Source organism: Balaenoptera acutorostrata, chromosome 7, assembly GCF_949987535.1.
Source record: "Balaenoptera acutorostrata chromosome 7, mBalAcu1.1, whole genome shotgun sequence".
NCBI lineage: Eukaryota > Metazoa > Chordata > Mammalia > Artiodactyla > Balaenopteridae > Balaenoptera > Balaenoptera acutorostrata.
The window spans coordinates 12,202,164-12,228,503 of NC_080070.1; the positions used below are offsets into that span (position 1 = coordinate 12,202,164).

The following is a 26,340-nucleotide window of genomic DNA, read 5'->3' on the forward strand; positions in this document are numbered from 1 at the left end:
AATCGGTAGAAGAGGTGGTTCTCACCAATGTGGGTTTTCATTATCCAATCCATTGAGGGCCCGAATAGCACAAAAAGGCAGAGGAAGGGAGAATTTGCTCTGTTTGAACGGAGACTGCCATCTTCTCCTTCCCTCAGACGCTGGCTCTCCTGGTTCTCAGGCCTTTGAACTTGGACTGAAACTGACCCCAGCTTTCCTGGGCCTCCAGCTTGCAGATGGCGAATGATGGGACTCCTCAGCTTCCATAGTCATGTGAGCCAATATCTCACAATAAATCTTTCTATATATTTATAAATATCCTATTGATTCTGTCTTTTTGGGAGAACCCTAATACAATCATTTTTTATTATATTTGGCATAAGTTCAGACATTAAAATCTAGATCACATGTGTAAGGATTAGTCTAGAAATTGTTTCACTCCTTCAGTGAAGATTAAATTCTTCTATTGGATTAGAAAAATAGGATGCTAGAGCCTTTAAAGGAAGAGTGGCCAGGACTGGGAAATCTGCCTCTACAATAAGAGATTATCCCACATTAGTCTGGGATGAGATTTAGGATTAAGTTAAGCAATTGATAAATTTAGAAAACAATGAAGATACACAATTGTACCCAAATGTGAATCTACAAATTCTTGTTTTTTACTTAAGTTTTTTTTCTGTTTACCAGAATAAATGATCATTTAAAAAAACTATACAAATAAAATGAAAACATTTTGATATATTTTATTCCAGATTAATACATTAATGCCTTCTGTAATATATTTTTAACATCAAGACCTAATTGAGATAATACTATATAGTTTCATCTTTTTTCCAATCAATTATTATATCCTAAGAATTTCCAAATTTCCTAAAAATTCTTCACAAATATAATTTTTTTTAATAAATTTTCTTTTTTAATAATTTTTTTCTTTGTTTTAATTAATTAATTAATTTTATTTATTTTTGGCTGTGCTGGGTCTTCGTTTCTGTGCGAGGGCTTTCTTTAGTTGTGGCAAGCCGGGGCCACTCTTCATCGCGGTGCGCGGGCCCCTCACCATCGCGGCCTCTCTTGTTGCGGAGCACAGGCTCCAGACGCGCAGGCTCAGTAATTGTGGCTCACAGGCCTAGTTGCTCCACGGCATGTGGGATCTTCCCAGACCAGGGCTCGAACCCGTGTCCCCTGCATTGGCAGGCAGACTCTCAACCACTGCGCCACCAGGGAAGCCCCACAAATATAATTTTTGATGGCTATGAAACTTTACATCCTGGATGCACCATAACATTCAAAAATCCTCCTGTTTGATATTTAAGTCATTTGATATCACAAATAATGGTGAGACAAGCATCTTTATTCATAAAACTTTGTCTCTACTCATGCTGCTCTCAGCATATATGAGAACTTCAATATACTTGAATATATTTAACTTCAATACGTGAAAAGTTCCATTTTGTTTCTATTTGCCCTTATGTTTCCCCATATTTTTTTTTTTTTTTTTAAAGGATTTTCTTTTTTATTTATTTATTTATTTATTTGTTTATTATTTTTGTCTGTATTGGGTCTTCGGTTCGTGCGAGGGCTTTCTCCAGTTGCGGCAAGCGGGGGCCACTCTTCATCGCGGTGCGGGGACCGCTCTTCATCGCGGTGCGCGGGCCTTTCTCTATCGCGGCCCCTCCCGTTGCGGGGCACAGGCTCCAGACGCGCAGGCTCAGCAATTGTGGCTCACGGGCCCAGTTGCTCCGCGGCATGTGGGATCTTCCCAGACCAGGGCTCGAACCCGTGTCCCCTGCATTAGCAGGCAGATTCTCAACCACTGCGCCACCAGGGAAGCCCCTCCCCATATTTTTATATTAGCTGCACATGTCACAAATCTCCTTCGGAGGAAGGAGTGCTTATTTGGAGATGTACTTCCGACATTCTTCACAGGTAAGCCTGGTAGGATGAGTTGAAATCCTGGAGTATGATGGAATAATGAAAAAGTGGGGAGAGGAGGAAGACAGAAGGTGATAGGGGATAAGAGGGGGAAACGGGATATGAGATGAGAAAGCCAGAGTGAAGCAAAGGGAAGATGGCATCTCCTCTTAAAGCCCCTTGAGCCATCTAAGTCGCCACACAGGCATCCAAGTGTGGTTTCAGCTTCTAAACAGAGTATTGTCAAAGAAGCCCAGACCCTATCGAAACACAAGGCATTCTGATTATCGTACAGTGGGCACAGAAAGAGCAGAAACTTTGGATTAATAATTGGGGGAGTGGGAAAGCTATAGGTTTGTGTGGGAGGGAACAGGGGTCATAATAGGCCAGGAGACAGCCCTGAGTTTTCCTTGGGATCTGCTTTGTGGGTGAGGGGGAGGAACCATGAAGGGACGAGCAACTTCTTCAGGCCATGGCAGCTCCGGCCAGTCTCCTTGCCTGGCCTTGTCCTGGTTCTGCTGGTCAGAGTAGCTGGACCCTGTTTAAATACCTGGATGCAAGCTCAGTCATGCTCTGGTTCCCTGCAGCCTCCATTCCCCAGGGGCTTCTGGCCCCAGCCCTGTCTCAGGCACCATGGCTGGTCAGAAGACAGTGCCCAACTGGTTAGTGGCAAAATCCATCTGGCTTAGTTTTCTGTCTCTGACAGACTCAGGAAGCTTCTGTAGAAGAGAAAGAGGGACTGTTTCCTGCTCCCTCCACATAAGCTGCCCCCAGGTGGGCAGGGGGCTGGGAGCACACAGTGAGCTGGTCTTCTCAAACACCTAGAACGGCCAGGATGTGATTGCAGGAAAAAGCACACACAAACACCAGGGAAGACATAGACCCAGAAATATGATGCCTAATGGCATTACGTTTATTTTGTGGGAAGCAGAGTTTGGGGCTCTCGAAAGGCACTCGTGAGGCACAGAAGTAAGAGCAGCCGTGAGACTAATGGTAGATGGTGTACTGCTGAGCCCGTCCCTGGCATCCCCCAGGGCTGGAGAGGAACCTCTATCAGACAGGAGACCAGAGTCCCAGGGCCCCACGGTAGAGGAGGGTTAAGGATAGTCTGCTTTTTTATACCAATAATTCTGCTGCTTCTGGTCTTCCTTAAAGTCTGGCAGTTACAGCTGGAGGCACAGGGCCCATCCACTTCTCTCCTGGATGGAGAAAATCAAGCCAGAGGCTGGCCGCACAAGCCCCTGGGGGTTCTCTAGGACGACCTCTACCTGGCTTCAAGGTACAGAGGCTTCCTTCTCTCCTATGGGAGAAGGTGGCCCCTCCCCATTCTACCTCAGGCACATCTGTGTCTGTAAGAGGCTCCATTACTGGAAGGGCCTAGAACATTCTTTTTTTTTTGCTCTGAATCCATCCTTCTGGGCAATTGATATCATGCAGGCGTGCGGTCAAGGGCAGCTCAGCATGAACCTGTAACTTACCCAGAAGGTGTGCCAGCAACTCCATCCGGTCAGAGCCAAACAGCATGTAGGTTTCATCATCCAGGTGGGCCACAGTGACAGGCAGCCCAAAGGCCTGGAGAAAGCAGTCACCGTGCAGGAAGGAGGGTGATGGAGCAGGTGGTTATTGGGCTGCCGTTGAAGGCTGCACATCAATAATGGTCTGAGGTCATAGACACAAAGCAGCCAGAGGTGTCCGGTAAGAGGCTCCGCGTCTCTAGGGAGAGTTTTCTGTCTCCTCTCTCACCATCTAGCTCCCTCCCTTCCTTTCCTGGGGTCCAGGGAAAGGAAGGGAGAGGGTGAGGGCGGTCCGGGAGAGCCAGGAGGACTCGTGGTTGGGGAGCAGCTTTGGGACAGGAGCATGGGGACCTAGCCGAGATTCTCGCTCTGTCTCAGCACCGGGGCTGGGGACACAGAGTTGCTCACCCCGTATTTGCAGGCTGCCTCAGTGGTCTCCTTGAGCTGGTTCTTCACCTGTGGCGTTGAGACCCTTTCCAGAAGTTCCTGGGCTTGTCCCGTGGACATGCCAGCGTTCTCTGCAGCCTGAAGGGATGGGGTAGAGAACACAACTGTGTCTGCATTAGTGGGGGAGGGGAATCTCAGGAAAAAACTCTTTTTTAAATTTTCTGTACCCACGTTTTCCTGGCAATGCCTTTACCCACCCACGAATGGAGGTCTATCCTTGCCAACAGGGGCTGTTTTTCCCTTCAAAATCATGAGATGGGTGGAAAGAGTGGGTGGCAGAGGCATAGTTGTAGAAATTTAATGCCAGAGGGCATCTTAGAGACCAGCTTCCCGACCACTTTGTCAACAGATGTGGAGCCTAAAATCCAGAAACGGTACATATCTTGGTCAGTGTTGAAGAGCTTGTCAGTAGCAGAGCCAATGCTAGAATCTGAGCCCCCTGACAGTAAGTCTGGGGCTCGTGCCTTCCTACTTCTCAGAACTCCTAAATCAAGGGCTGGGCTCTAATTCCTATAGAATTTCCTGAGGACTCTGGACAAGGCACACGGCTACAGCTATGAGGGTCTGGCTTCAGGAGAACGTTGAAGGCTTCAGTTTGGGCTTTGCTGGGATCGGTGGCTCTTCACTTTGGCTGCACATATGAGAATCTCCTGGGGGAGCTTTTGAAAATCCCAGTTTGCATGTCATCCCTGAGAACAATTACATCAGAATTTCTGGGCGGTGGTGCCCAGGTGATTTTAATATACAGCCAGGGTTGACAACCACTGTGACCTTACTTCCACGACCTGGATTGGGAAACACAAAGTCATCCATGACGTTGTCTTTGACCACATGAGAGAATTGTGTTCTGACCAAGGGTTCAGTAATAGGGCAGTGGTTAAGTAAACAAATCCACTGAATGGAATGCTATGTGGAAACTAACAGTTATACTTTCCAAGAGTTTTAAATGGCATGGAAAATGACTGTTAAATATTAAGTGAAAAAGCAAGCCTATGCATAGACTTTGCAAGAATAAAAACATGAAGGATATATTGGGCATGCTTTGTATGTTTAACTTTTTTGTGACTTGTCGTTTTATCTATTACATATGAATATGCCTCAACTGTCTTTTGTAAACTTAAGGGGAAAAAAAATATGGTGTTGAATTTCCCGATTTAATCCTGCAGAAACACTTACTTTTTATAGCCCTATCTATGGCTGGCACACATTTTAACGTTTTGAGCTATTTCCATTTTTCTCACTCAGGCTTCTGTGTAATTTTGGCTTGAGTCAGTTATCTCTTTTTGTCTTTTTAAAGCCTGTTTTTAAAGTCTCCTGGATGTGATGGTGAGGTCTGTGCTGGAGTCTTTGGGGCCAAGACTTGCCAGTACTTCACATCTGCAGGTGCCAACATTTAACACCTCTCTCCCACTGACTTCTTGCATCAAATACGTGCTACCCATATGTAGAATGTTGCACTTCCTCTTTCAACCATGGGATAGTCTTTCGCGAGTCCTCTTAGTTCCAACCCTTTAGTAATTTGGCCTATCAAAGATCCTTTCTCCCCTAACTATGACCTCTTCTACCCAATAAGAAAACGGTGTCCTCTCTGCCCCCGGATGTCAACTGTCCTCAGACTCCCCACGGGAGGAGTGGGGACACTCACGGCCAGGATGCTCTGGGGCTCCGTGATGTCTTCGTCCTGGAAAGAAGAGGACACTCAGTACGAGGGAGTGGCGAGGTGAGGGGCGTGATGGAGGACACTAGGTCAGTGAACGATGGGGAAGGTGGGACCTGGACTGAGCCTAGGGCAGGGTCATCGAATCGTCCAGGGTCTCCCTGCAAGTGGGTTCCCAGAGCCCCGCCCTCACCCGTGACCAGATGCGCATCCACAGTTCCCTGGACACTTTCTCCAGCAGCTCCGGGTGCTCCAGTTTCACGACGGTGAGGAAGCGCATGGCTGTCAAACTTCCTGTGGGGCAGAGGCACTCAGGGGTAGGGCTCCTCTAGCTTGTTTCCCCATGGAAGACCAGCTCTTTCCTGCTTCTGACACCCCCCAGTGCTCCAACGCCCTCAGCCTCCCACCCAAGTTTCTGGTAACCCGTTTGTCCTGCGCTCCTGCCCCTGACATCCCCAAACCTTCTGCTCGCTTAACTCCTATCCTGAGTTTTCCCAAGGCTTGTTTCACTTAATGGAATCACCCGAACCCCTCCCTTCTGGCCCTGCAATCTCCAAATCCACTCCCCTCTACCTGAGGCCCCATCTATATCCCACTCTCTTCACCTTTTTCAAAGACCACAAAGAAGAAATCCTTGGGTAAGTGGATGGGAACCTGGAGATGCTGTCCCAGGAGCCTAACGTCATTTTTCACGTATAAGGCTTTGCGGGGAAGCAAAGCTGGCGGCCGGTTTCCTGCAAGTGGAAAGTTGGGCTCACTGGTGAGGGACGACCTAAGGGTCCCAGGACTGGGGGACCCCTACCGGGGTTTCAGGCAGAGGGCATGTTACTAGCTGCTGCCGCCAACATGAAGACCCAGTGGAGGGCCGCTCCCCTGGGCCTTTGCCATCAGTCTTCCCTCAAATCCCTGCCGAAAACGCTGCTGCCTTCATACCGCTGTCTTTCATGATCCCGGCAATTAAAGTCGGGCGCAGCTGCAGGCTGACGTTCCAGATGTTCTTATAACGGCACAGGACCTGCAGGGCGGGGGCGAAGACAGAGAGTGAAAACGGCTGAGGGAGGGAAGGGTGCTTCACGGCAGTCATCAGCCAGAAGCTATAGGCGCAGACAAGGGGTTATGAGGACGTCCTAAATTGTTTGGTTTGAAAGGGCAAAACTCTCTCCACTGCTAGAAATCGACCCCAGGACCTTTGCTCCTGTGGACAGTTTTTATCTGTTCTTCACTCCACCCACCCCCACCCCCCCCAAACGGAAATCGGAGGGCTACGAAGAGGGCTTATATCCTGATTCTTTGAAGTTGAACATCTTCTTAACCACTGGGGGAAGCCCCTGCCTTAGGCTATAAGGGTTCGACCTGGAGCCAGCGATCGTATCCGGTTTACCAACAAAGTGACCTTCAGCCTGGCTCTCTATCTGCTTGTCCTAAACCGCGTCGGGCAGCGCCAGGAATTTCACGAGATTTGCGGTCCCTACGCCCTTTGCTCGCCCTTCCCTCTGCCCTCGTCCTCCAAGCCCCGGCCGAAGCGGCTCCCCCGGAGTCACCTCGAAGGCCAGCCAGGAATAGGGGGACAGCACATCGTAGAACAGCTCGAGAGTCCGCGGCAGCGGTCCCATGGTGCAGCTGGGCGCAGGCGAAGCCAGCGCTGCCCCGGAAGCGGGCCGGCGGGTACTTCCTTCCTCCTGCGCGCGGCGGCCCCGCCCCGGCGCCCAGAGGCCCCGCCCCGGCGCCCGGCCTCCCCGGAGGACCGCCCCGCCCCGCCCCGCCCCGGCTGCGCAACCTCGCGGGGGAAACCGGCCACCGGCACAGAGTCAGGCGGTTGGTTGGAGTGAGGGAGGCTACCCGAGGGCGGCCGCGGAGGGCGAGGGTGAGGGGCGTCCCCTGGGGAGAGCGCCGCTGTGGTGACCCGCTCACCTCGTGGTCACCGTCCTGCCCTGGGGTGGAGTGTGGGGCAAAGAGACGTGGTTTGAGATGCGCTTGCCTCTCGCTTAGCTGTGCACCTCTGGCAAGCCTATTGACCTCTCTGAACCACAGTATCCTCGTCCCTTGTAAAAATAGGCATAAAAATATGGGATACATAATGATAACCCTACCTATAGACTTGTGAGGAGTGAAAGAGTTCCTATTCACGTCAGTTATTAGTGTTAGTTGGCAGTTACAAGAACGTTTTGGGACTGGGGCAGAGTAAGAAGTGCCCCAATGATACTTTTGTTTGTTTGTTTTGTTTTTAATTTCTCAAGAGTTTAGGACAATGTCTGGAATATATTTGGTAGCCAATACGTATTGGGAGTGAGTGAAGGAAAGAAGACCTTATTGCAACGACAATTGGAGGGATAATGGGAATGGTCTGCACTACTTTTACCGGTAAATATGTCATATTGTCTTATATTGGGATTACATTTAATGCAAAGAAACAGAACTTTCTAAGTTCCATTTAATTTTATTAAAATTATTTTTAATATTACTAATTTTATGAATTTTAAAACATAATAAACATTCCACTTCTCACTTGTGCGCATTGGAAAAACAATCCTAGGCCTTCAGAATACAAGGACACAGTGGAAACCTTTACATAGAGTAAAACAAAGAAAATAGAATGAGAAATGAGGTTATCTTCACTCACTTTCACATTAAACTAATTGCTTGATGATCACAGAAACTAAAAAAAATTATACTCTGTTTTCCTCCAGTAATACTGATATTAATTTAAAAGTATCCAAGAGCTAATTTAGCCCGGTAATAAGATTTTATTTTGAAAATACCTTTATATTTGGAAATAATTTTAGACTTACAGAAGAGTTGTAAAGGTAGTACAAAGAGTTTCTGCATATCCTTCAACCAGCTTCCCCTAATGTGAACATTTTACATAACCATGGTATAACATCAAAACTGAGAAATTAACACTTAAAAATTAACTAGATTACAGGCTTCATACTGCACCCGTCTTTCCACTAATGACTTTTTCTGCTTCAGGAACCAGTTCAGGGTACCCCACAGCATTTAGATGTCACGTCTCTTTAGTCTCCTCTTTTTTTTTTTTTTTTCAAGTTTTTATTTATTTACTTATTTTTGGCTGCTTTAGGTCTTCGTTGCTGCACACGGGCTTTGTCTAGTTGCAGCAAGCGGGGGCTACTCTTCCTTGCAGTGTGTGGGCTTCTCATTGTGGTGGCTTCTCTTGTTGAGGAGCATGGGGTCTTAGGGGCGTGGGCTTCAGTAGTTGTGACTCATGGGCTTCAGTAGTTGTGGCACGCAGGCTCAGTAGCTGTGGCACACGGGCTTAGTTGCTCCTCGGCATGTGGGATCTTCCCGGACCAGTGATCGAACGCATGTCCCTGCACTAGCAGGTGGATTCTTAACCACTGCGCCACCAGTCCTCTTATCTATGAAAGTGTTTTGGCTTTTTCTTGTGTTTCATGATCTTGACACTTTTGAAAAGTGTTGGGCAAGTATTTTGTAGAGTGTCCCTCAATTTGGGTTTGGTGTTTTCTCAGGCCAAGGCTGGGGTTATGGATTTGGGGGAAGTATACCACAGAGGTGAAGTGCTCTTCTCCTCCACTCGAGTCAGGGGGTTTCCAACATAAACATGATTTATTATCAGTGATGTTAACTTTGATCACTTGGTCACTGTTGATCAGTATTTCCCTCCTTTCCATGTTCTATTCTTTGGAAGGAAGTCACTAAGTGCAGCCCACTCTAGGGGTGGGGTTAGGGGTTGGGTAGATTAAACCCACCTTCTGGAGGGAAGAACATCAAAGAATTTGTGGACATATGTTAAAACCATCACAGTAATTAAGACATATTTTGGGGGAGATACTTTGAGGCTTGCATAAGTCTTGTTCCTCCTTAAACTTTCACCTACCAGTTTTATCATTTATCAGTAGAACTTGCCTGCAGCAATGATTACTGTGGTGTTCTAATCGAGATTTTCTATTTACCTCATTTCTTCTACATTTATTAATTAGAATTCTTCTGAAAGGAGAATTGTCCCATTCACTCATTCATTCATTTGATGATTTATTTATATCACTGTGGACTCGTGGATATTTAAAGAGTCATAGAATGGTAAACATTGATCTGAGTCTCTATATCCTGCCTCATGCACCATTATTATTACCACTGTTATGAATTAGATTGGGCCCTGTTGTGGGTAATATGGAGTGGGAACAACAACAAAAAATATGTACACTTCTGTGCAGAATTATCTGCACTTTGCTGAAAGGAGTGTCTTGGTACTGATTAGTTGGAACTAGAAATAGTGGTATAAGTCAGTGATTTAAGGTAGCTAAAGTAACTAATAGTACTTAGTAACAGAGGAACTAAACATGATGTACTTATCAAACTTTGGAGGAGGGAGAGAAAGGGTAGCGTATGGAAACTAAATCCCAGCTTTCACACACAAGTCAGTGAAATAGCCTGCATTCAAAACATCGCTAGAGCTTTAATCATGTAATTTGGAGTTACATATTTGAAACCAGAAATGCTTTAAATAAGCTGCTTTTTAAAATCAGTAAAAGATGGATTATTAAATGGTATGGGACAACTGGTAATTTTAAACAAAATGTAACCAGGCCCATACCTCACACCTTACACAAGGAACATCTCTAGATGGATCAAATATTTAATGTTAGAGAAAGAAACCAATAAAGTACCTGAGGAACTTAAGGGAAAAAAAATCTTTAAAAAAAATTCTGGGAGTAGAAACAGCTTTGCTAACTAGTACCAAATGCAGAAGCCTTAGGAAGAAAAGATTTATATATTCAATTACATAAAATTTTTTAAAAATCTGTTTGGCAAAATCCAGCAAGTCAAAAAATAACTGGGAAAAATATTTGGGTTCATTTCACAGTCAGAAAGGTAGTTATCCTAGTGTACAAAGAGCTAAAACATCAATAAAGTAAAAGAACAGAAGCCCAGTGGAAAAGCAGGCAAATGATATGAACAGAACATTCACAGAAATGGACAAATAGATGGCTCTCAAACACAAACCTGCTTGTATACACTTACGAAAACTGTGAGCTAAAATTACATTATGATATGTTTTCATCTATCAAGTTGGTAGAGATCAAAAAGGGTTATGACTCAGGTAGTTGGCAGGAATCCATGGAAAGTCATTGTCTTATGTAAGTGGTGGGAGTGTAAATCAGTACAACCTCTAAGCAGGGCAGTTTAACAATATCTCTCTGTTTTAAAAATGCACACATCCTGGGCTTCCCTGGTGGTGCAGTGGTTGAGAATCTGCCTGCTAATGCAGGGGACACGGGTTCGAGCCCTGGTCTCGGAAGATCCCACATGCCACGGAGCAGCTGGGCCCGTGAGCCACAACTACTGAGCCTGCGCGTCTGGAGCCTGTGCCCCGCAACGGGAGGGGCCGCGATAGTGAAAGGCCCGCGCACCGCGATGAAGAGTGGCCCCCACTTGCCGCAACTGGAGAAAGCCCTCGCACGAACCGAAGACCCAACACAGCCATAAATAAATAAATAAATAAATAAATAAAGTAGCTATAAAAAAAAATATAATAAAAATGCACACATCCTTTGACCTAGCAATTCCCTTTTTAAGAATTTATACTATAAACATGTTTACCTACATGCAATATGATGTGCTGTGCGGTTATTCCAGCGTTGTTTGTAATAACAAAAGATTGGAAAACTACCTAAATCTTCATCCATGTGGGTCTAATTCAATACACCAATATTTATAATATTTTCAACTTTAAAAAGAATTTGGAAGCTCTTTATGTGTTAATATTGGATGATAGCCTGTATATTAAAAAGTGAAAGACAAGGTGTAAAACAGTGCAAATAATTTGCTATCTTTTTTGGCAGGGTTTAAATACTCTCTAAGTGTGTGGATATACACATACCCATATATGCTCATTGATACTGATAGATGGAGAGCTAAAAAACTGATAAAATCAGCTGCATTTGAGGAGGGAAGCTAGGTGACTGGGGGCAGGGCAGGAAGGAGACTTTTTGTTGTATATCATGTTTACTACTTTTTGATTTTTTTTTAAAAATTTATTTATTTATTTATTTTTGGCTGTGTTGGGTCTTTGTTTCTGTGCGAGGGCTTTCTCTAGTTGCGGCAAGCGGGGGCCACTCTTCATCGCGGTGCGCGGGCCTTTCACTGTCGCGGCCTCTCGTTGCGGAGCACAAGCTCCAGACGCGCAGGCTCAGTAGTTGTGGCTCACGGGCCTAGTTGCTCCGCGGCATGTGGGATCTTCCCAGCCCAGGGCTCGAACCCGTGTCCCCTGCATTGGCAGGCAGAGTCTCAACCACTGCGTCACGAGGGAAGCCCCTACTTTTTGATTTTTGACCCATGTGAGTATATTCTCTACCCACTAAAGGAAGACAGGGAAGAAAGACAAAGAGAGGAAGGAAGGAAGAAAAATTAAAAAAGGAAGGAAGGTGACTTTAGGAATTTGTACTGGCAGAAAGGGGGGTGGGGAGGGGATTTCAAGGAGATTTACTTATATGATTTATTAGCTTTTGTATATTTTACTTTGATTTAAGGAAAATGTCAATTATGAAGGCCATGTAGCAACACATGTGACAGTTTTTTTTAAAATTTTTATTTATCTATTTATTTATTTTTGGCTGTGCTGGGTCTTCGTTTCTGTGCTAGGGCTTTCTCTAGTTGCGGCAAGCAGGGGCCACTCTTCATCGCGGTGCACGGGCCTCTCTGTCGCGGCCTCTCTTGTTGCTGAGCACAGGCTCCCGACGCGCAGGCTCAGTAATTGTGGCTCACGGGCCTAGTTGCTCCACGGCATGTGGGATCTTCCCAGACCAGGGCTCGAACCCGTGTCCCCTGCATTAGCAGGCAGATTCTCAACCACTGCGCCACCAGGGAAGCCCTGTGACACAGTTTTAAGTTATAATACTTTCCAAGATACAACTGAGTATTTACATCACTGGTTCTCAGCGCCTGACATTTTCCTAAGGATATGCCAAAGGTGATGTGAAATTCTGTGTGCTAGCTTCCACACATAAGAAACCACACCGAAATGCAAGAGACTCAAGTTGACATTATTATGGTTCTAATCTTGGAACATGCTGTGCTATATTAAAAGAGGTAAACCTTGGCAAACCAGGTATTTTAAATGCGATCAATAACAAATTTAGTTGGAACATCTTGTAGCTCATGAGGACATACCAGTGTGACAACATCACAGCTGAGAACAGCTAATATATGCTGTCATTATACCCTTGTAAAATACGCACATATTGGACATATGGACAAAAACAGAAAAACAATGGAAAAAATGAAAATAGCTGTATTAGGGATTATACATAATTTTCTTAATTTCTAAGACTCCCTTTCAGGCTTTGATAATTTCTTTTTTTTCCCCCTTCCAAAACAGCTTTATTGAGGTATAACTGACATACGATAAACAGCACATATTTCTTGTGTAAACTTTGCTAAGTCTTGACATATGCATACACCTGTGAAACCATCACCACAATCAAGATGTGAACATACCTATCACCCCCCAGAGTTTCCTGTGTCCCCTGGCAATAACCACCTCCTCCATCCCCAAACAACCAGTGACCTGCTTTCTGTCACTAGAGGTTAGTTTGCGTGAGTCTTTCTGTCACTGTTAGATTAGACTTTTATACATTAAAAATATTTATATTCCAAAATAAATTTTAGAAGCCAGAGCCGTTGTTTCCAGTTGTCACAATTGGGAGGTTGACTCCTGGAGATTAGAGAGAAGGAGCTCTATTAGGGATTGATTTTATGATTGACACCTGTGGAAAGGAAGGGACAAGAAGGGGAGGAGGGAGATGCTGGGCTGTGATGCTGTCTTAACAAAGGCCTCAGCCAACCCCCAAGGAATTCTGAAGCTGAGTTGGCCCTTCAGAGTTACCCCGAGTTGGGTGAGTTGCTGGCCTGTTACCTGCCGCCCCCCCTCCCCCAATAAACCTGTCATAGGATGTAAGCTGCGCTGGGAAGAGAGCTTGACCTTGGCTGAGGTGACTTCCCACCTACAGGCTGTCAGCTGGCAACACCCCACGAGATGGGGGTCATGTCTGAAAGGTGATCTGTGCGGAGTATCACAGTGCTTCTGATATAATAATTCTGACATTTTGCCCATCCTGGGGACTTCTTTAAAAATATTAGAGCAACAAATGTCAAATTGTGGAAAGGGAAGGGGTGTTGAAATATTTTTAGAGATTTTTCTTAGAATTTGAGAGGACAGTCCTTAAATTCAAGTGTAAAAAACTATTCATTGGTTCATCGATTCACACTTTGATTCCACTAGAGCAGGATTTCTCAACCTCAGCACTACTGACATTTTGGACTGGGTAATTCTTGCTGTGGGAGCTGTCCTGTGCATTGTAGGATGTTTAGCTGCATCCCTGGCCTCTACCCACTAGATGGCAGTAGCATGCTCCAACCTCAGTTGTGACAAAATATATGCTAAGTGAAAGAAAACAGATGCAAAGGTCTCCATATCATATGATTTCATTTATATGAAATTTTCAGAGAAGACAGAAAGCAGATCAGTGGTTTCTCCTGAGGCTTGGAGTAGGAGTGGGTATTGACTGAAAATTGGCACAGCGGAACTTTCTTTTCTTTTTTTTTTTTTAAATTTATTTATTTAATTTATTTATTTTTGGCTGCGTTGGGTCTTTGTTGCTGGTGCGGGCTTTCTCTAGTTGTGGCGAGCGGGGGCTACTCTTTGTTGCGGTGCACGGGCTTCTCATTGCGGTGGCTTCTCTTGTGGAGCACGGGCTCTTGGCGCGTGGGCTTCAGTAGTTGTGGCGCCCGGGCTTAGTTGCTCCGCAGCATGTGGGATCTTCCCGTGTCCCCTGCATTGGCAGACAGATTCTTAACACTGCGCCACCAGGGAAGCCCACAGAGGAACCCTCTCAGGTCATATAATTATTAGATGTCTTCTCAGGGTTTGAATCACCCCACTGCATGGATGGACCACATTCTGTTTATCCATTCACCAGTTGATGGGCATTTGGATTATTCGCAGTTGTTTACCATTATGAACAACGCTGCCAGGATTATTTGCATACAAATTTTTGTGTGAAAATGTTTTTATTTCTCTTGGATAGATACCTGGCAGTGAAATTATTGGGTCTAACAATCAGTTTATGTTTAACTCTTTGAGAAACTGACAAACTGTCCGCCCAAATGGCTGTTCAGGTAGGTACTATTATCACCCTGGTCCCTGTTTTATTGATGGGGAAACTGAGGCATGGAGAGATTCAGAAACTTGCAAAAAATCATAAAGCCTATAAGTGGTGGAGGTGGGAATTGAACCTGTGGAATTTGGAGCTGGTCTCTGTGAACTTGACCCTAAACTTTGGTGGCCACTTCCTGGGTTGGAAACTGTTCTCAGTTTCAAAGAATGCACCTTGTGTTCTTTCCCTGACCAGATTTTTGTTTCAAAACTGCTAGAGAACATGTTATTCAGCTCTGTCCATGGGAATTGTGCCTGAAAGAATGTCTGTGATGTCCTTTTCCTTCTTTCCTTCCAAGGTCATTCCCTAAGCAAATTTCAGGCCACTCAAGTATTTCTATATTCGTGTTCCTTCCATGAGAAAAATGAACAAACCTAGCGAGTGTTTTGCAAATGGGATTTGTAAACTCTCCAGTGATCGAGTCCCTTTCTTGGACCAAGAAACACATCCTTAGGACAAAATAACATTCTAGCTACTGACTCAATGTGTGTGTCTGGTGGATTTTTTTTTTTTTAATGCGGCAGCTGGTAGCCAACAGTACACGTGCCGATGATGGTGTGTGGGCCGACTTGCAGCCACTCACGGGCCAGTTGCTCAAAAGACCCTTTGCATCTGACTGGTTATGCCTCCTGATTTCAAAGGCCATCACAGTCATCACTCCATTCTGCTTCCAAGATCTGATATGATCACCACTGTCTGTTCCCTTCCTTTGATGAGGACTGCAAAAGAATGCCACAGCCCTGCCCCACTCCATGCTCTAAACAAACCAGGGAGGAGATGCATATTTAGGCCTTTAGGTTACGGTACACATGCTTGGCAATATGCACTTTTAGGGATTGTTCTTAGAGAGTTGTGAACTACCTTGAGAGAGTGTTGATCACAGTTAAGGTTATGGTGAGGTTCTGCTGGGGTCTTTGAGCTCTAATAATATATTCTTAGGGATGCGTGTTTTCTAGGTGTCTTTACTCTGGGAATTTTACTTGCCAAAAATCATACAGGCTGGTAGGAGGCACAACTGTGATCCTAACTCAGGTCCCAAATCTTAAGCCCTAAACCGTACTGCCCATCAAGACTCCTATCCTCCAGAATCCCTTTGTGAACCTGCAGGTTATGCTAAATGTCTCTCTTCTGGGTTCTTGTAGTGCCCTGTGCATTCTCTTACCATGTCTTTGCCATAGTATATTGAAATTTTCAGTTTTTCCCATTGTATTGCAAGCTTCTGCAGGGAGGAAGACGTGTGTGTTGGGGTGTGCGTGTGTATGTGTGTGTTTGTGTGTTTTAAACTCAGGTACCGAGTTAAGTTAATCATTCCCTTCAATTCATAGCTCACTATGATCATACATACAAGTCCCCACACTTTTTTTTTTTTTAAATTTATTTTTGGCTGTGTTGGGCTTTGTTGCTGTGCGCGGGCTTTCTCTAGTTGCGGCAGGCGAGGTCTACTCTTCGTTGCGATACACGGGATTCTCATTGCGGTGGCTCCTCTTGTTGCGGAGCACGGGCTTTAGGCGCGCGGGCTTCAGTAGTTGTGGCACGCGGGCTCAGTAGTTGTGGCTCGTGGGCTTAGTTGCTCCGCAGCATGTGGGATCTTCCCGGACCAGGGCTCGAACCCGTGTCCCCTGCATTGGCAAGCGGATTCTTAACCACTTCGCCACCAGGGAAGTCCACACACTTGTTTTTTTAATTTACTTTTCTCTTCCACTCTTGCTCTGCCACTCATATTATTATGGGTAATAACAACATCACCGCTCCGCACTTACTGACAGGCATGAAGTGTTTTTATTAACTCTGCTCATCCTCACAAGAACCCCAGTGAGTAGTTAGTTACTATTATTATTTTTTTTTTTTTAAGGATTTTTCTTTTTTATTTATTTATTTATTTATTTATTTATTTTTGGCTGTGTTGGGTCTTCGGTTCGTGTGAGGGCTTTCTCCAGTTGCGGCAAGCGGGGGCCACTCTTCATCGCGGTGCGCGGGCCCCTCTCCATCGCGGCCCCTCCCGTTGCGGGGCACAGGCTCCAGACGCGCAGGCTCAGCAATTGTGGCTCACGGGCCCAGCCGCTCCGTGGCACGTGGGATCCTCCCAGACCAGGGCTCGAACCCGCGTCCCCTGCATTAGCAGGCAGACTCTCAACCACTGTGCCACCAGGGAAGCCCAGTTAGTTACTATTATTATCTCTCATTCTTCAGATGAAGAAACTGATTAAACACAGAGGTTGAGAGACTTGCCTAAGGTGACTGAGCAAGTAAGCAGCAGAGGCAGGATTTGAAGCCAAGTGGTCTGGCTCCAGAAGCCCTGCTCTGTGCCTTTCCCAGACGCGCTGCTGTGGGTGATGACATCCCACAGCTGTTCTACCGCTGTTCTGTGTGGGAGGTGTTTTCCATATGCGTAGGTGGTGTTGGGCTACAGATCTTTTTTTTGTTTGCTTGGCATACAGTTTATTTTGACAATGAAGATATGGAACAGTTCCATCACCCCCCGAAATACCTCCTGCTGCCCCTCTGTGGGCTACAGATCTTGTTCGCTTCTTCCACTTGTCTCTACAGCCTCTCCACAGTGCTGTTTGTCCCTCTAGCTTACTGAGTGTGACTGCTCCGTGCCATCCTGCACCGGGCACCCACTGTACCTTGCTGACCCGTCTCCTCTCTCGGGGTGCCTTCAGCTCCTACCTCCACAAATCGTGCTGTGAGAGACATCCTTATCTCTATCCCCCATGAACTTGTGCTACAGTTTCTTTTTTGGAATGTACCCGGGAGTGAGTTTCTGAGTCAAAGCATGTGTGAATCTTTTATTTCACCAAGTCCTGACAGATTGCTCTCCAGAATGACGATGCAATTTCACACCCCTTCCAGCAGCACCAAGCTTTCTTTTCTTCACATCCTTGCCAACATTTGGTAATTTTGGGCCATTCTGATGAACGTGAAGTAGTATATTATTGTTGTTTTAACTTGGATATTTCTGGTTACAGGTGAGGATGAGGACCTCTCCTGTTGTGCGTTTGAGTTTCCTCTGCCTCTTTGTGTGTGTGTGTGTGTGTGTACCCCAATTTTCCTTGTATAGTCTAGCTAGTGGTCTCCTATGTTGTGAATGTTTTCTCCCTGACTGTCATCTGTGCCTTTCATTGAATGGAACTCCAGCCAATTTTTGAGCTTTTGGGATCTTGCCATTCCTCACCCTTTAGTCACAGAATTATTCTATATTTTTTTCTATTAATTTTACCTTTCACATTTAGGTCTTTTATCCATTTGGATTTACCTTTGTATAAAGTAAGAGGAAGGGATCCAACTTTATTTTCTTCCAAACAGTGAGCCTCATTCATAGTACCACTTAATGAATGATCTATCCTCTGTGCACATATATGTGGTTCACATGTTATCATATCTGAAGTTCCCATGGATAAATGAGTCCATTCTTATGCTCATTTTCCTGTGTATTAGTCTCACTATAACTTAGTAGTATGCCTTCATATCTGGTTGAGGTTAGTATGCCTTATTATTTAGTAGATGCCTCTATTCTTCTATATAAGTTTTAGAAATAAGTTGTTGAGTTCATTTAAAAATTAATGTTTTATTTCTGGAAAAATCTAGTAGATTTGTTGATAAGTAAGTTCCTTGCTCCTATATGATTCTTATTTACCTTTATATCCTTACTGCTTGGCCTAGTATCTCACATATACAGTAGCTAAGTAAATATTTATAGAACTGAACTATTGTTCAACTGATTTAGGTCTCCTTTCTGGGCAGGGAAACGAGTGATGTGGTAATGGACATCATATTTGAAGCCATCTTGTCTTCTTTTGAGCAAGGGGAGAGAGACGAGAGCAAATATCAGGGAGTTGACCCCTCTGTAACAGGGACAACTGTGACTTTGGTTTGATTTCTTATAAGATTGAAAATATTAATAGCTTCTGCCTAGAGTTTTTTTTTTAATATAAATTTATTTATTTTAAAAATTTATTTATTATTATTTTTGGCTGCGTTGGGTCTTTGTTGCTGCGCACGGGCTTTCTCTAGTTGCAGCAAGCGGGGGCTACTCTCCGTTGCGGTGCGCGGGCTTCTCATTGCGGTGGCTTCTCTTGTTGCAGAGCATGGGCTCTAGGCAGGTGGGCTTCAGTAGTTGTGGCACGTGGGCTCTAGAGCACAGGCTCAGTAGTTGTGGCACACGGGCTTAGTTGCTCCGAGGCATGTGGGATCTTCCCGGACCAGGGCTCGAACCCGTGTCCCCTGCATTGGCAGGCGGATTCTTAACCACTGCGCCACCAGGGAAGTCCTGCCTAGAATTTTAGAGGTGGCTACACTCAAGGGTCAATAGCTGGGTTCCTAATGGATTTTCAGAGGGAAGTATGAAGCTTAAACTGGGAGATGAAAGGGGAAAATTTTTGTCAGTTCATTCCTATGATTGAATTAATGACTTGTTTCGTATCGAATTGCTAATACCTCTGCGGAAAGGGTTTTTGCCACAGAAATGAGGAGGGTGCCATCTAGTGGCAATAAATTTATACAACACCATTTGATTTTCAGTCCCAAGTAATAACAGGAAATGCGTTACTGTACAGTGGCTGCAGTATGTTAGGCACTATTCTAAGAATTTTGCACGTTTCGACAGTAACCCCATGAGACAGACATGTTATTACCCTTATTTTATAATTTTTTTTTTTCCCTACTTTATTTATTTATTTATTTATTTTTGGCTGTGTTGGGTCTTCGGTTCGTGCGAGGGCTTTCTCCAGTTGCGGCAAGCGGGGGCCACTCTTCATTGCGGTGCGGGGACCGCTCTTCATCGCGGTGCGCGGGCCTTTCACTATCGCGGCCCCTCCCGTTGCGGGGCACAGGCTCCAGACGCGCAGGCTCAGCAGCTGTGGCTCACGGGCCCAGCCGCTCCGCGGCATGTGGGATCTTCCCAGACCAGGGCTCGAACCCGTGTCCCCTGCATTAGCAGGCAGACTCTCAACCACTGCGCCACCAGGGAAGCCCGTTTACCCTTATTTTAAAGATGAAGAAACTGAGGCTCAGAGGAGTTAGGCAACTTGCCCAAGGGTCACAGAGGTACTACTGTGTTAAAATCTGGACTGTGTAGCTCTGGAATCAGTATGTACAATCTTTCTGCTATTTTGCCCGAGAGGAAGAGGGAGTGTGGGGCTGTAATTGGCTCCTACCGCCAAGAGGGCGTAGATGGTGTGCACCTCTTCCCCGCGATGCATCCACTGACATCTCCTTGGTAGTTCAAAGTCCATCATGGTGGGAGAATTTACCCAATGGAAATCAGAAAATTCTACAGATTAGGGATTTCTTTCTTTTTCTTTTCCTTCCTTCCCTCCTCCCTCCCTCCCTCCTTCCCTCCCCTCCTTCTTTCCATCTTCTCTCTCCCTTGCTTCCTTCCTTTTTCTTTCTTTCGCTCTCTTTCTTTTCTTCCTTCCTTCCTTCCTTCTTTCTTTCTTTCTTTCTTTCTTTCTTTCTTCCTTCCTTCCTTCCTTCTTTCTTTCCTTCCTTCCTTCTTTCTCTCTCTCTTTCTCTCTTTCTTTCTCTCTTTCTTTCTCCCTCCCTCCCTCCCTCCCTTCCTTCCTTCCTTCCTTCGTTTCCTCCCTCCCTCCCTCTCTCTCTCTTTCTTTCTTTCTTTCTTTCTTTCCTTTCCTTTCCTTTCCTTTCCTTTTCTTTTCTTTTCTTTCTTCTCCAGAGAACCAATTTGCCTACACACCCTAGGTGAAAATGTCTGAGAAGGCAGACATACAGCACTAAGCTTTCTTTGAGAAAGCTGGAAAAGAGATTTGGAAAGTAATTAAAACCTAGTTTGGCGGGGGCGGGGGGGGGATAAAGAGATCTTAAGACTTTTCTTCTTGATTTTTTATATAAGAACAGAAACGGGTAGTTTATGACTAATGTAGAACTCCTTCAAATGAAGACAGACATATTGAAGAGTAATGTGAAATTGTTCAACTGCTTTATGAGAAGAGAAAACAGAATAGTTGCAGGGTCTGTGTTGCATCACAAATGGCCAAAGAGACAGAGGAGTCAGGAAAAACAAGCAGAACCATTTCTAGAAGAACTTAAGCTAAATACAGTGGGGCCTACTTAACCATTGTTGAAATGGGCAAAGTAGAATTAGAAGAGCTAAAATTCAGAGAACGCACATATGGCGATCTGAAGGCAATCAAATCACAGACTGAGAATGGTCATGGCATTTAGGGGAAATGACACAAAGTTGCTACAGTTTTCTACTTTAGAACCCACAGAATCCTTTGGGCTAAAGCTACTAGAAATATTTGACTCATAGAATAACCCTACTCAAAACTTTCAATAGATGGTACTGACAAAATGTTGATGGTACTTGAGGCTTAATACATAGAGGATCCTCGTATATTTCTTCTCTTTTCTGTATGTTGGAAATTTTCCATACTTAAAATTTAAAAAGAGAACCAAGGGCTTCCCTGGTGGCGCAGTGGTTGAGAATCTGCCTGCTAATGCAGGGGACACGGGTTCGAGCCCTGGTCTGGGAGGATCCCGCATGCCGCGGAGCGGCTGGGCCCGTGAGCCACAATTGCTGAGCCTGCGCGTCTGGAGCCTGTGCCCCGCGACGGGAGGGGCCGCGATAGAGAGAGGCCCGCGCACCGCGATGAAGAGCGGTCCCCGCACCGCGATGAGGAGTGGCCCCCGCTTGCCGCAACTGGAGAAAGCCCTCGCACGAACCGAAGACCCAACACAGCCAAAAATAAATAAATAAATAAAAAAAAAAAAAAAAAAAAAAAAAATGAGAACCAAGCCCTTGTAAGTGATTATATTCCGTAGAGTGAATAAAATAAAGCATCAAGATCTGTCAGAAAAAGTAGGCCTGAGATGCAGTTTGCAGGGCTTTGCATGCCAATCTGAAGATCTGTGGGTAAGGGGAACCCATTGGAGGATTTTAAGAAGGTGGCATATATGTGCATGTGCAAAGTTCAAGTGTGTGCATATCTGCTCGTAAAGGAAGGGCACTGGAGAGAATAGCATGACTGCAGTTGGAAGGTAATACTTGAAATCTGAATATCGCCTCAGTCACTTGGGTGATGCTAGGGTGACCAACTATTCTGGTTTGCCCAGATCCGAAGGTTTTTCTGAGATGTGGAAATTTCAGTTTTGAAATCTGGATGGTTGGTCACTTTAGCGGTGGCAGCAGATGAAGTGTACAAATTGTGAGTGACTTCTATGTTTGAAGGGTGTTGATGGATAAGGAAACAGGAGAAAAACCAGGCAGCTGAACAGATTCTGAAGCCAAGAGTAGAGCGTTTTAAAAGAGGGGGTGGTCCCAGTGTCCCCTGCCATGGAGGACCAGAGAGGATAGAGACTCAGGCCATAGGGTTTGACTTTTTAGAATGACCTCTTCAGATCAGGACTTGCCAGACACATTCTTCAGTTACTTAGCCTTTGAAAACTCAAAACAAAACAAAAATTTTTGCCATCAGGTACAGTGAATATAATCAGTGCCAAAAAATTAAACTGTATTAGTATTTTTAGATATTAGGTATGGGAATTACGGGAATTAATTAGTTAAATAACTCATGATAAGATAAACTGCAAAGGCAAAGGCATTTTAGTCAATAACAATTGATTAGTTCACGCAAAGGTTAAAGCAATATCTTGCAGTATTTGGAGATATTTAATTTTTGTACATTAAGATAAATCTCACATAAGGTTGAGCACATCTTAGTCAAAAATAAACATAATATTCAAGAAATTCATGGAAAAGACTCTGACAAGTACAGGTTTCTGGTAACTGACTGTACTGCTGAACTGAATGAATAAGCATTTTCAGAACTCTAATGAAAAACTGATGAACTCATAAAACTGCTAACAAAAGATCAAGATGAAAAAAAAGAAATTAATTACATGGGACTGAGTGAACTGATGAGGATGAGTATAATTTTTGTGACTTTCTGTCTGAATTAAAAAAAAAAAATCCCACAAGGACTCAGAGGAAAAGAATATACAAATCAATTTTCACTGCAAAGTAAAGGAGCTGTTACAGTGGAGGATTACTGGACTGAATGTCAATATTATGACATAGTATAAGTGTGTTTCATGTTTGGTAATTGCAATCATTGTTGCTTTTGTTGTGGTCAAAAAAAAAAAAATAAAAAAAAATAAACATAATAAATATAGAACATAAACACACAGCTAACTTAAGACACTCCAGAGCAAATGATTTCAGCCTCCTTGCTCATCTTCCTCATTGTAATTAACTGATGGATGGAGTCTACTTGGACTTCGTTCCGCTGCATTGTGAAGGAGATCCTGGGCTGGGATTCCGGGGAAGAGAAAGATGAGTTAGTCTTCCAGTGTGATCGTGGCTGGTTTACTTTTGTCAGAAGGCTGCCTCAGGCAGCTTGGAGGGCAGATCACAGGCTGTATATTGTCTCAGGTTTGCAGCTTGGACTTGGAGCTTCATCGACCAAGCTGTCTGGGCACTGATTGGCTGGAGCGTTGCTTAGTCTGCTCAGATGCACCTGAACCAGAGACCCACCAGGTCACGTGGCCTTTCCTTTCTGGTACCTCAATCCCTCTGTGGCCAGAGCTTGCCCGTGACTTTATCTACTTTCTGTTGCTGTCTCCACACCCTCCGTGAGCACATAGAGAGAGCTTTGCCCAGTTCTGCTTCCTGATGCCACTGCCTGTTAGTACCTTCTCACATGGGATAGGTCCCCAGCTAGGGCAGGGAATCGGGGGTGGCAGGTGGGAAGTGAGGGGGTGGGGGTAGGAGTTAAACCATGGTTCCTTCTGTCTCCAGCCTCAACAAAGGATACAGAACCCAGCTTTTCCCTCCCACGCCCCCATATGGATCTCCTGACAGATACTCCGTTGTTCTTTGGGGGAGCCAGGTCATGACTAGGAGCAAATGCTGGAGGGTGGCAGGGCCCCATATAGACATGCCCCCCAAGTGGCTGGTCTGTGTTTTCCAAGGCATTTTTTCTGGACCTTTGTGTCCAAAGGTAAGCATTTTTCTCACTGTATTGATGAGGTTCAGTACAGTGAATTGAGGTTCTATTCCACTGAGAAGTGAGATGAGATTAGAAACCAAACTGGGATCCTGTGAGGTCTCCTGTCTTTTCTGAGAGTTGAATTGCCACCCTCTCCCTGCTAAGCGTTTCTGTCGTTCATGGTCCCAGGTGCAATCAGGGCCACCAGCTGTGATATATTATCTAGCATCTGGTTTGAATAACTATGGATTTATTTGCCGGCTCTGAGGGCTCTGGGGAGGAGATGCGAACAGCAGGTTTCCCTAGGGAGGGCTGGATGTAATAGGACCCCTGTCTCTTTTGCATCCTTAGGCGCTGATGGGGATTTGTAAGGATGCTCAGGGAAACATTTCTTCTCTCAGCCCTGATCTTTCCTAACTGGCCAGTGAGTCTGAGAGATAAGGATTCTGACCTGAGTTCCTCTCTCTCCAACCCAGAAGGAGATAAAGCAAGAAGATCAGGACTTATAATAATTTGTAGAGAATGAGTTTTAATTGTGAACCTTGGAGGCTTGAGGCACAGCCCTGACCCCACAGTACGCAGACCTCCACTGAAGTATTTCCCACACAGTAGTTTAATGAGTTGTTCCTTCCTAGCCTCTGAGCTTGGGGAAGGGAACGTTCTGTTGCCTCGACATTTGAGTTCTCAGCATCCAGTTCAGTGAGTAGCCCATACGCTCCATACACTTTAAAAAAAAAAAAAATCAATTAATTAATTTATTTATTTTTTGGCTGTGTTGGGTCTTCGTTGCTGCGCGCGGGCTTTCTCTAGTTGCGGCGAGTGGGGACTCCTCTTCGTTGCGGGCACAGGCTTCTCATTGCGGTGGCTTCTCTTGTTGCGGAGCACGGGCTCTAGGCACACAGGCTTCAGTAGTTGTGGCACGCAGGCTCAGTAATTGTGGCTCGTGGGCTCTAGAGCACAGACTCAGTAGTTGTGGTGCACGGGCTTAGTTGCTCCATGGCATGTGGGATCTTCCCCAACCAGGGCTTGAACCCGTGTTCCCTGCATTGACGGGAAGATTCTTAACCACTGCGCCACCAGGGAAGTCCTCCATACACTTTTGTTGAATGAATAAATACCCTTACCTTTGTATGGAGGTTTATGGTTTATTATGCACGTAGGTATTATTTCTGGTGAACCTCAAAACAACCCCTTGAAGTGGATATTCTGATTATCTCTGTTTTTTAGACGGGGAAACTGAGGCTGAGAGAGGTTTAGTGACTGTCCAAAGATCACCCAAGTGAAAACTCAAATCTAGATCTTTGACAGCAAAGATCTTCCAGGTCCTTCCCATGTGCCACACTGACTCTGGGCCTTTCCTGCCATCATATAATAAACCAGCCACTTACCCCCCCATCTGAAAGAATGCAGAGATACAAACACTGCCCCACTGGATCAGTTCCACGAAGAGAATGGCAGCCTAATGTCCAGTCTGACAGCGGGAGTTGGCAGGGGCGTGATCATTTCAGAGCTGGAGGCATAGCCTTCAAAACATTCCCAGGGACCCTGTAGGGACTGGTTTGCCAGTCTTTAATCCTTGTTATCGATTGAATAGCTTCAGGGTGGTATCTCTCAAAGCTTTAGATAAAAACTCACTTGGAGACTCTGTGTGTGTCCTTAACAGCATCATGGTGGTGACAGAGAGGGGACCAGGGCATTAGATGTTTGTTTGTTTTTCACAAAGAATTAAAGGGTTCCCTGCACTGTTGGTGGGAATGTAAATTGATACAGCCAATATGGAGAGCAGTATGGAGGTTCCTTAAAAAACTAAAAATAGAACTACCATACAACGCAGCAATCCCACTACTGGGCATATACCCTGAGAAAACCATAAATCAAAAAGAGTCATCTACCACAATGTTCATGGCAGCTCTATTTACAATAGCCAGGACATGGAAGCAACCTAAGTGTCCATCGACAGATGAATGGATAAAGAAGCAGCAGCACATATATACAATGGAATATTACTCAGCCATAAAAAGAAATGAAATCGAGTTATTTGTAGTGAGGTGGATGGACCTAGAGTCTGTCATACAGAGTGAAGTAAGTCAGAAAGAGAAAAACAAATACTGTATGCTAACACACATATATGGAATCTAAAAAAAAAAAGGTACCGATGAACCTAGTGGCAGGGCAGGAATAAAGATGCATACGTAGAGAATAGACTTGAGGACACGGGGGTGAGGGGGGAAGGGGAAGCTGGGACAAAGTGAGAGAGTGGCATGGACATATATACCTTACCAAATGTAAAATAGATAGCTAGTGGGAAGCAGCCGCATAGCACAGGGAGATCAGCTCGATGCTTTGTGACCACCTAGAGGGGTGGGATAGGGAGGGTAGGAGGGAGATGCAAGAGGGAGGGGATATGGGGATATACGTATACATACAGCTGATTCACTTTGTTGTACAGCAGAAACTAACAAAACATTGTAAAGCAATTATACTCCAGTAAAGATATTTAAAAAAAAAAGGATTGTGCTTTAGAGATTGCAAAGATGTGGACAAAACCTGGAGAAATTAGAAGTGGCAAAAATATTCGAAAAGTTGCAATGTTCAAAGCATGGCAAAAATTGTCATGATAAGTGTCTTTGGTTTACAGTGAAGAAAAGTGGGGTTTGATGGTAGGTTTTGGTGCTCCCTTGGGTTGGAGA

General features: G+C 45.0%; 1 protein-coding gene and 1 long non-coding RNA gene across 6 annotated transcripts in view; one reads left to right on the plus strand and one right to left on the minus strand.

Annotated features, from left to right (window-relative positions):
• Positions 1–2,780: 2,780 nt before the first annotated feature.
• Positions 2,781–7,202, minus strand: GSTK1 (glutathione S-transferase kappa 1). Of its 3 annotated transcripts, XM_007184686.3 has the most exons (8): positions 7,050–7,202; positions 6,442–6,523; positions 6,114–6,242; positions 5,702–5,802; positions 5,497–5,532; positions 3,813–3,929; positions 3,369–3,462; positions 2,781–3,089 (listed from the first exon to the last, which is right to left on the minus strand). In XM_007184686.3, the coding sequence occupies exons 1-8, from the start codon at positions 7,119–7,121 to the stop codon at positions 3,040–3,042; spliced, it is 681 nt and encodes a 226-aa protein (XP_007184748.2). In that variant the 5' UTR covers positions 7,122–7,202; the 3' UTR covers positions 2,781–3,039. The 3 variants fall into 3 exon arrangements, with proteins under 3 accessions (XP_007184748.2, XP_057406523.1, XP_007184749.2); XM_057550540.1 differs by lacking the exon at positions 2,781–3,089 and having other exon boundaries at positions 3,368–3,531; XM_007184687.3 differs by lacking the exon at positions 2,781–3,089 and having other exon boundaries at positions 3,368–3,549.
• Positions 7,203–7,273: 71 nt separating this feature from the next.
• The window catches only part of LOC103019248 (uncharacterized), a 38,608-nt gene continuing 19,541 nt past the window's right edge, over positions 7,274–26,340 (plus strand). For 2 of the 3 annotated variants that reach the window (XR_451230.2, XR_009008901.1), the window contains exons 1-2: positions 7,310–7,372; positions 7,746–7,869. This is a non-coding gene — a long non-coding RNA (uncharacterized LOC103019248). Of the gene's footprint in view, positions 7,373–7,745; positions 7,870–26,340 lie in introns of all 3 variants that reach the window. The other variant, XR_009008900.1, reaches the window with a different exon arrangement.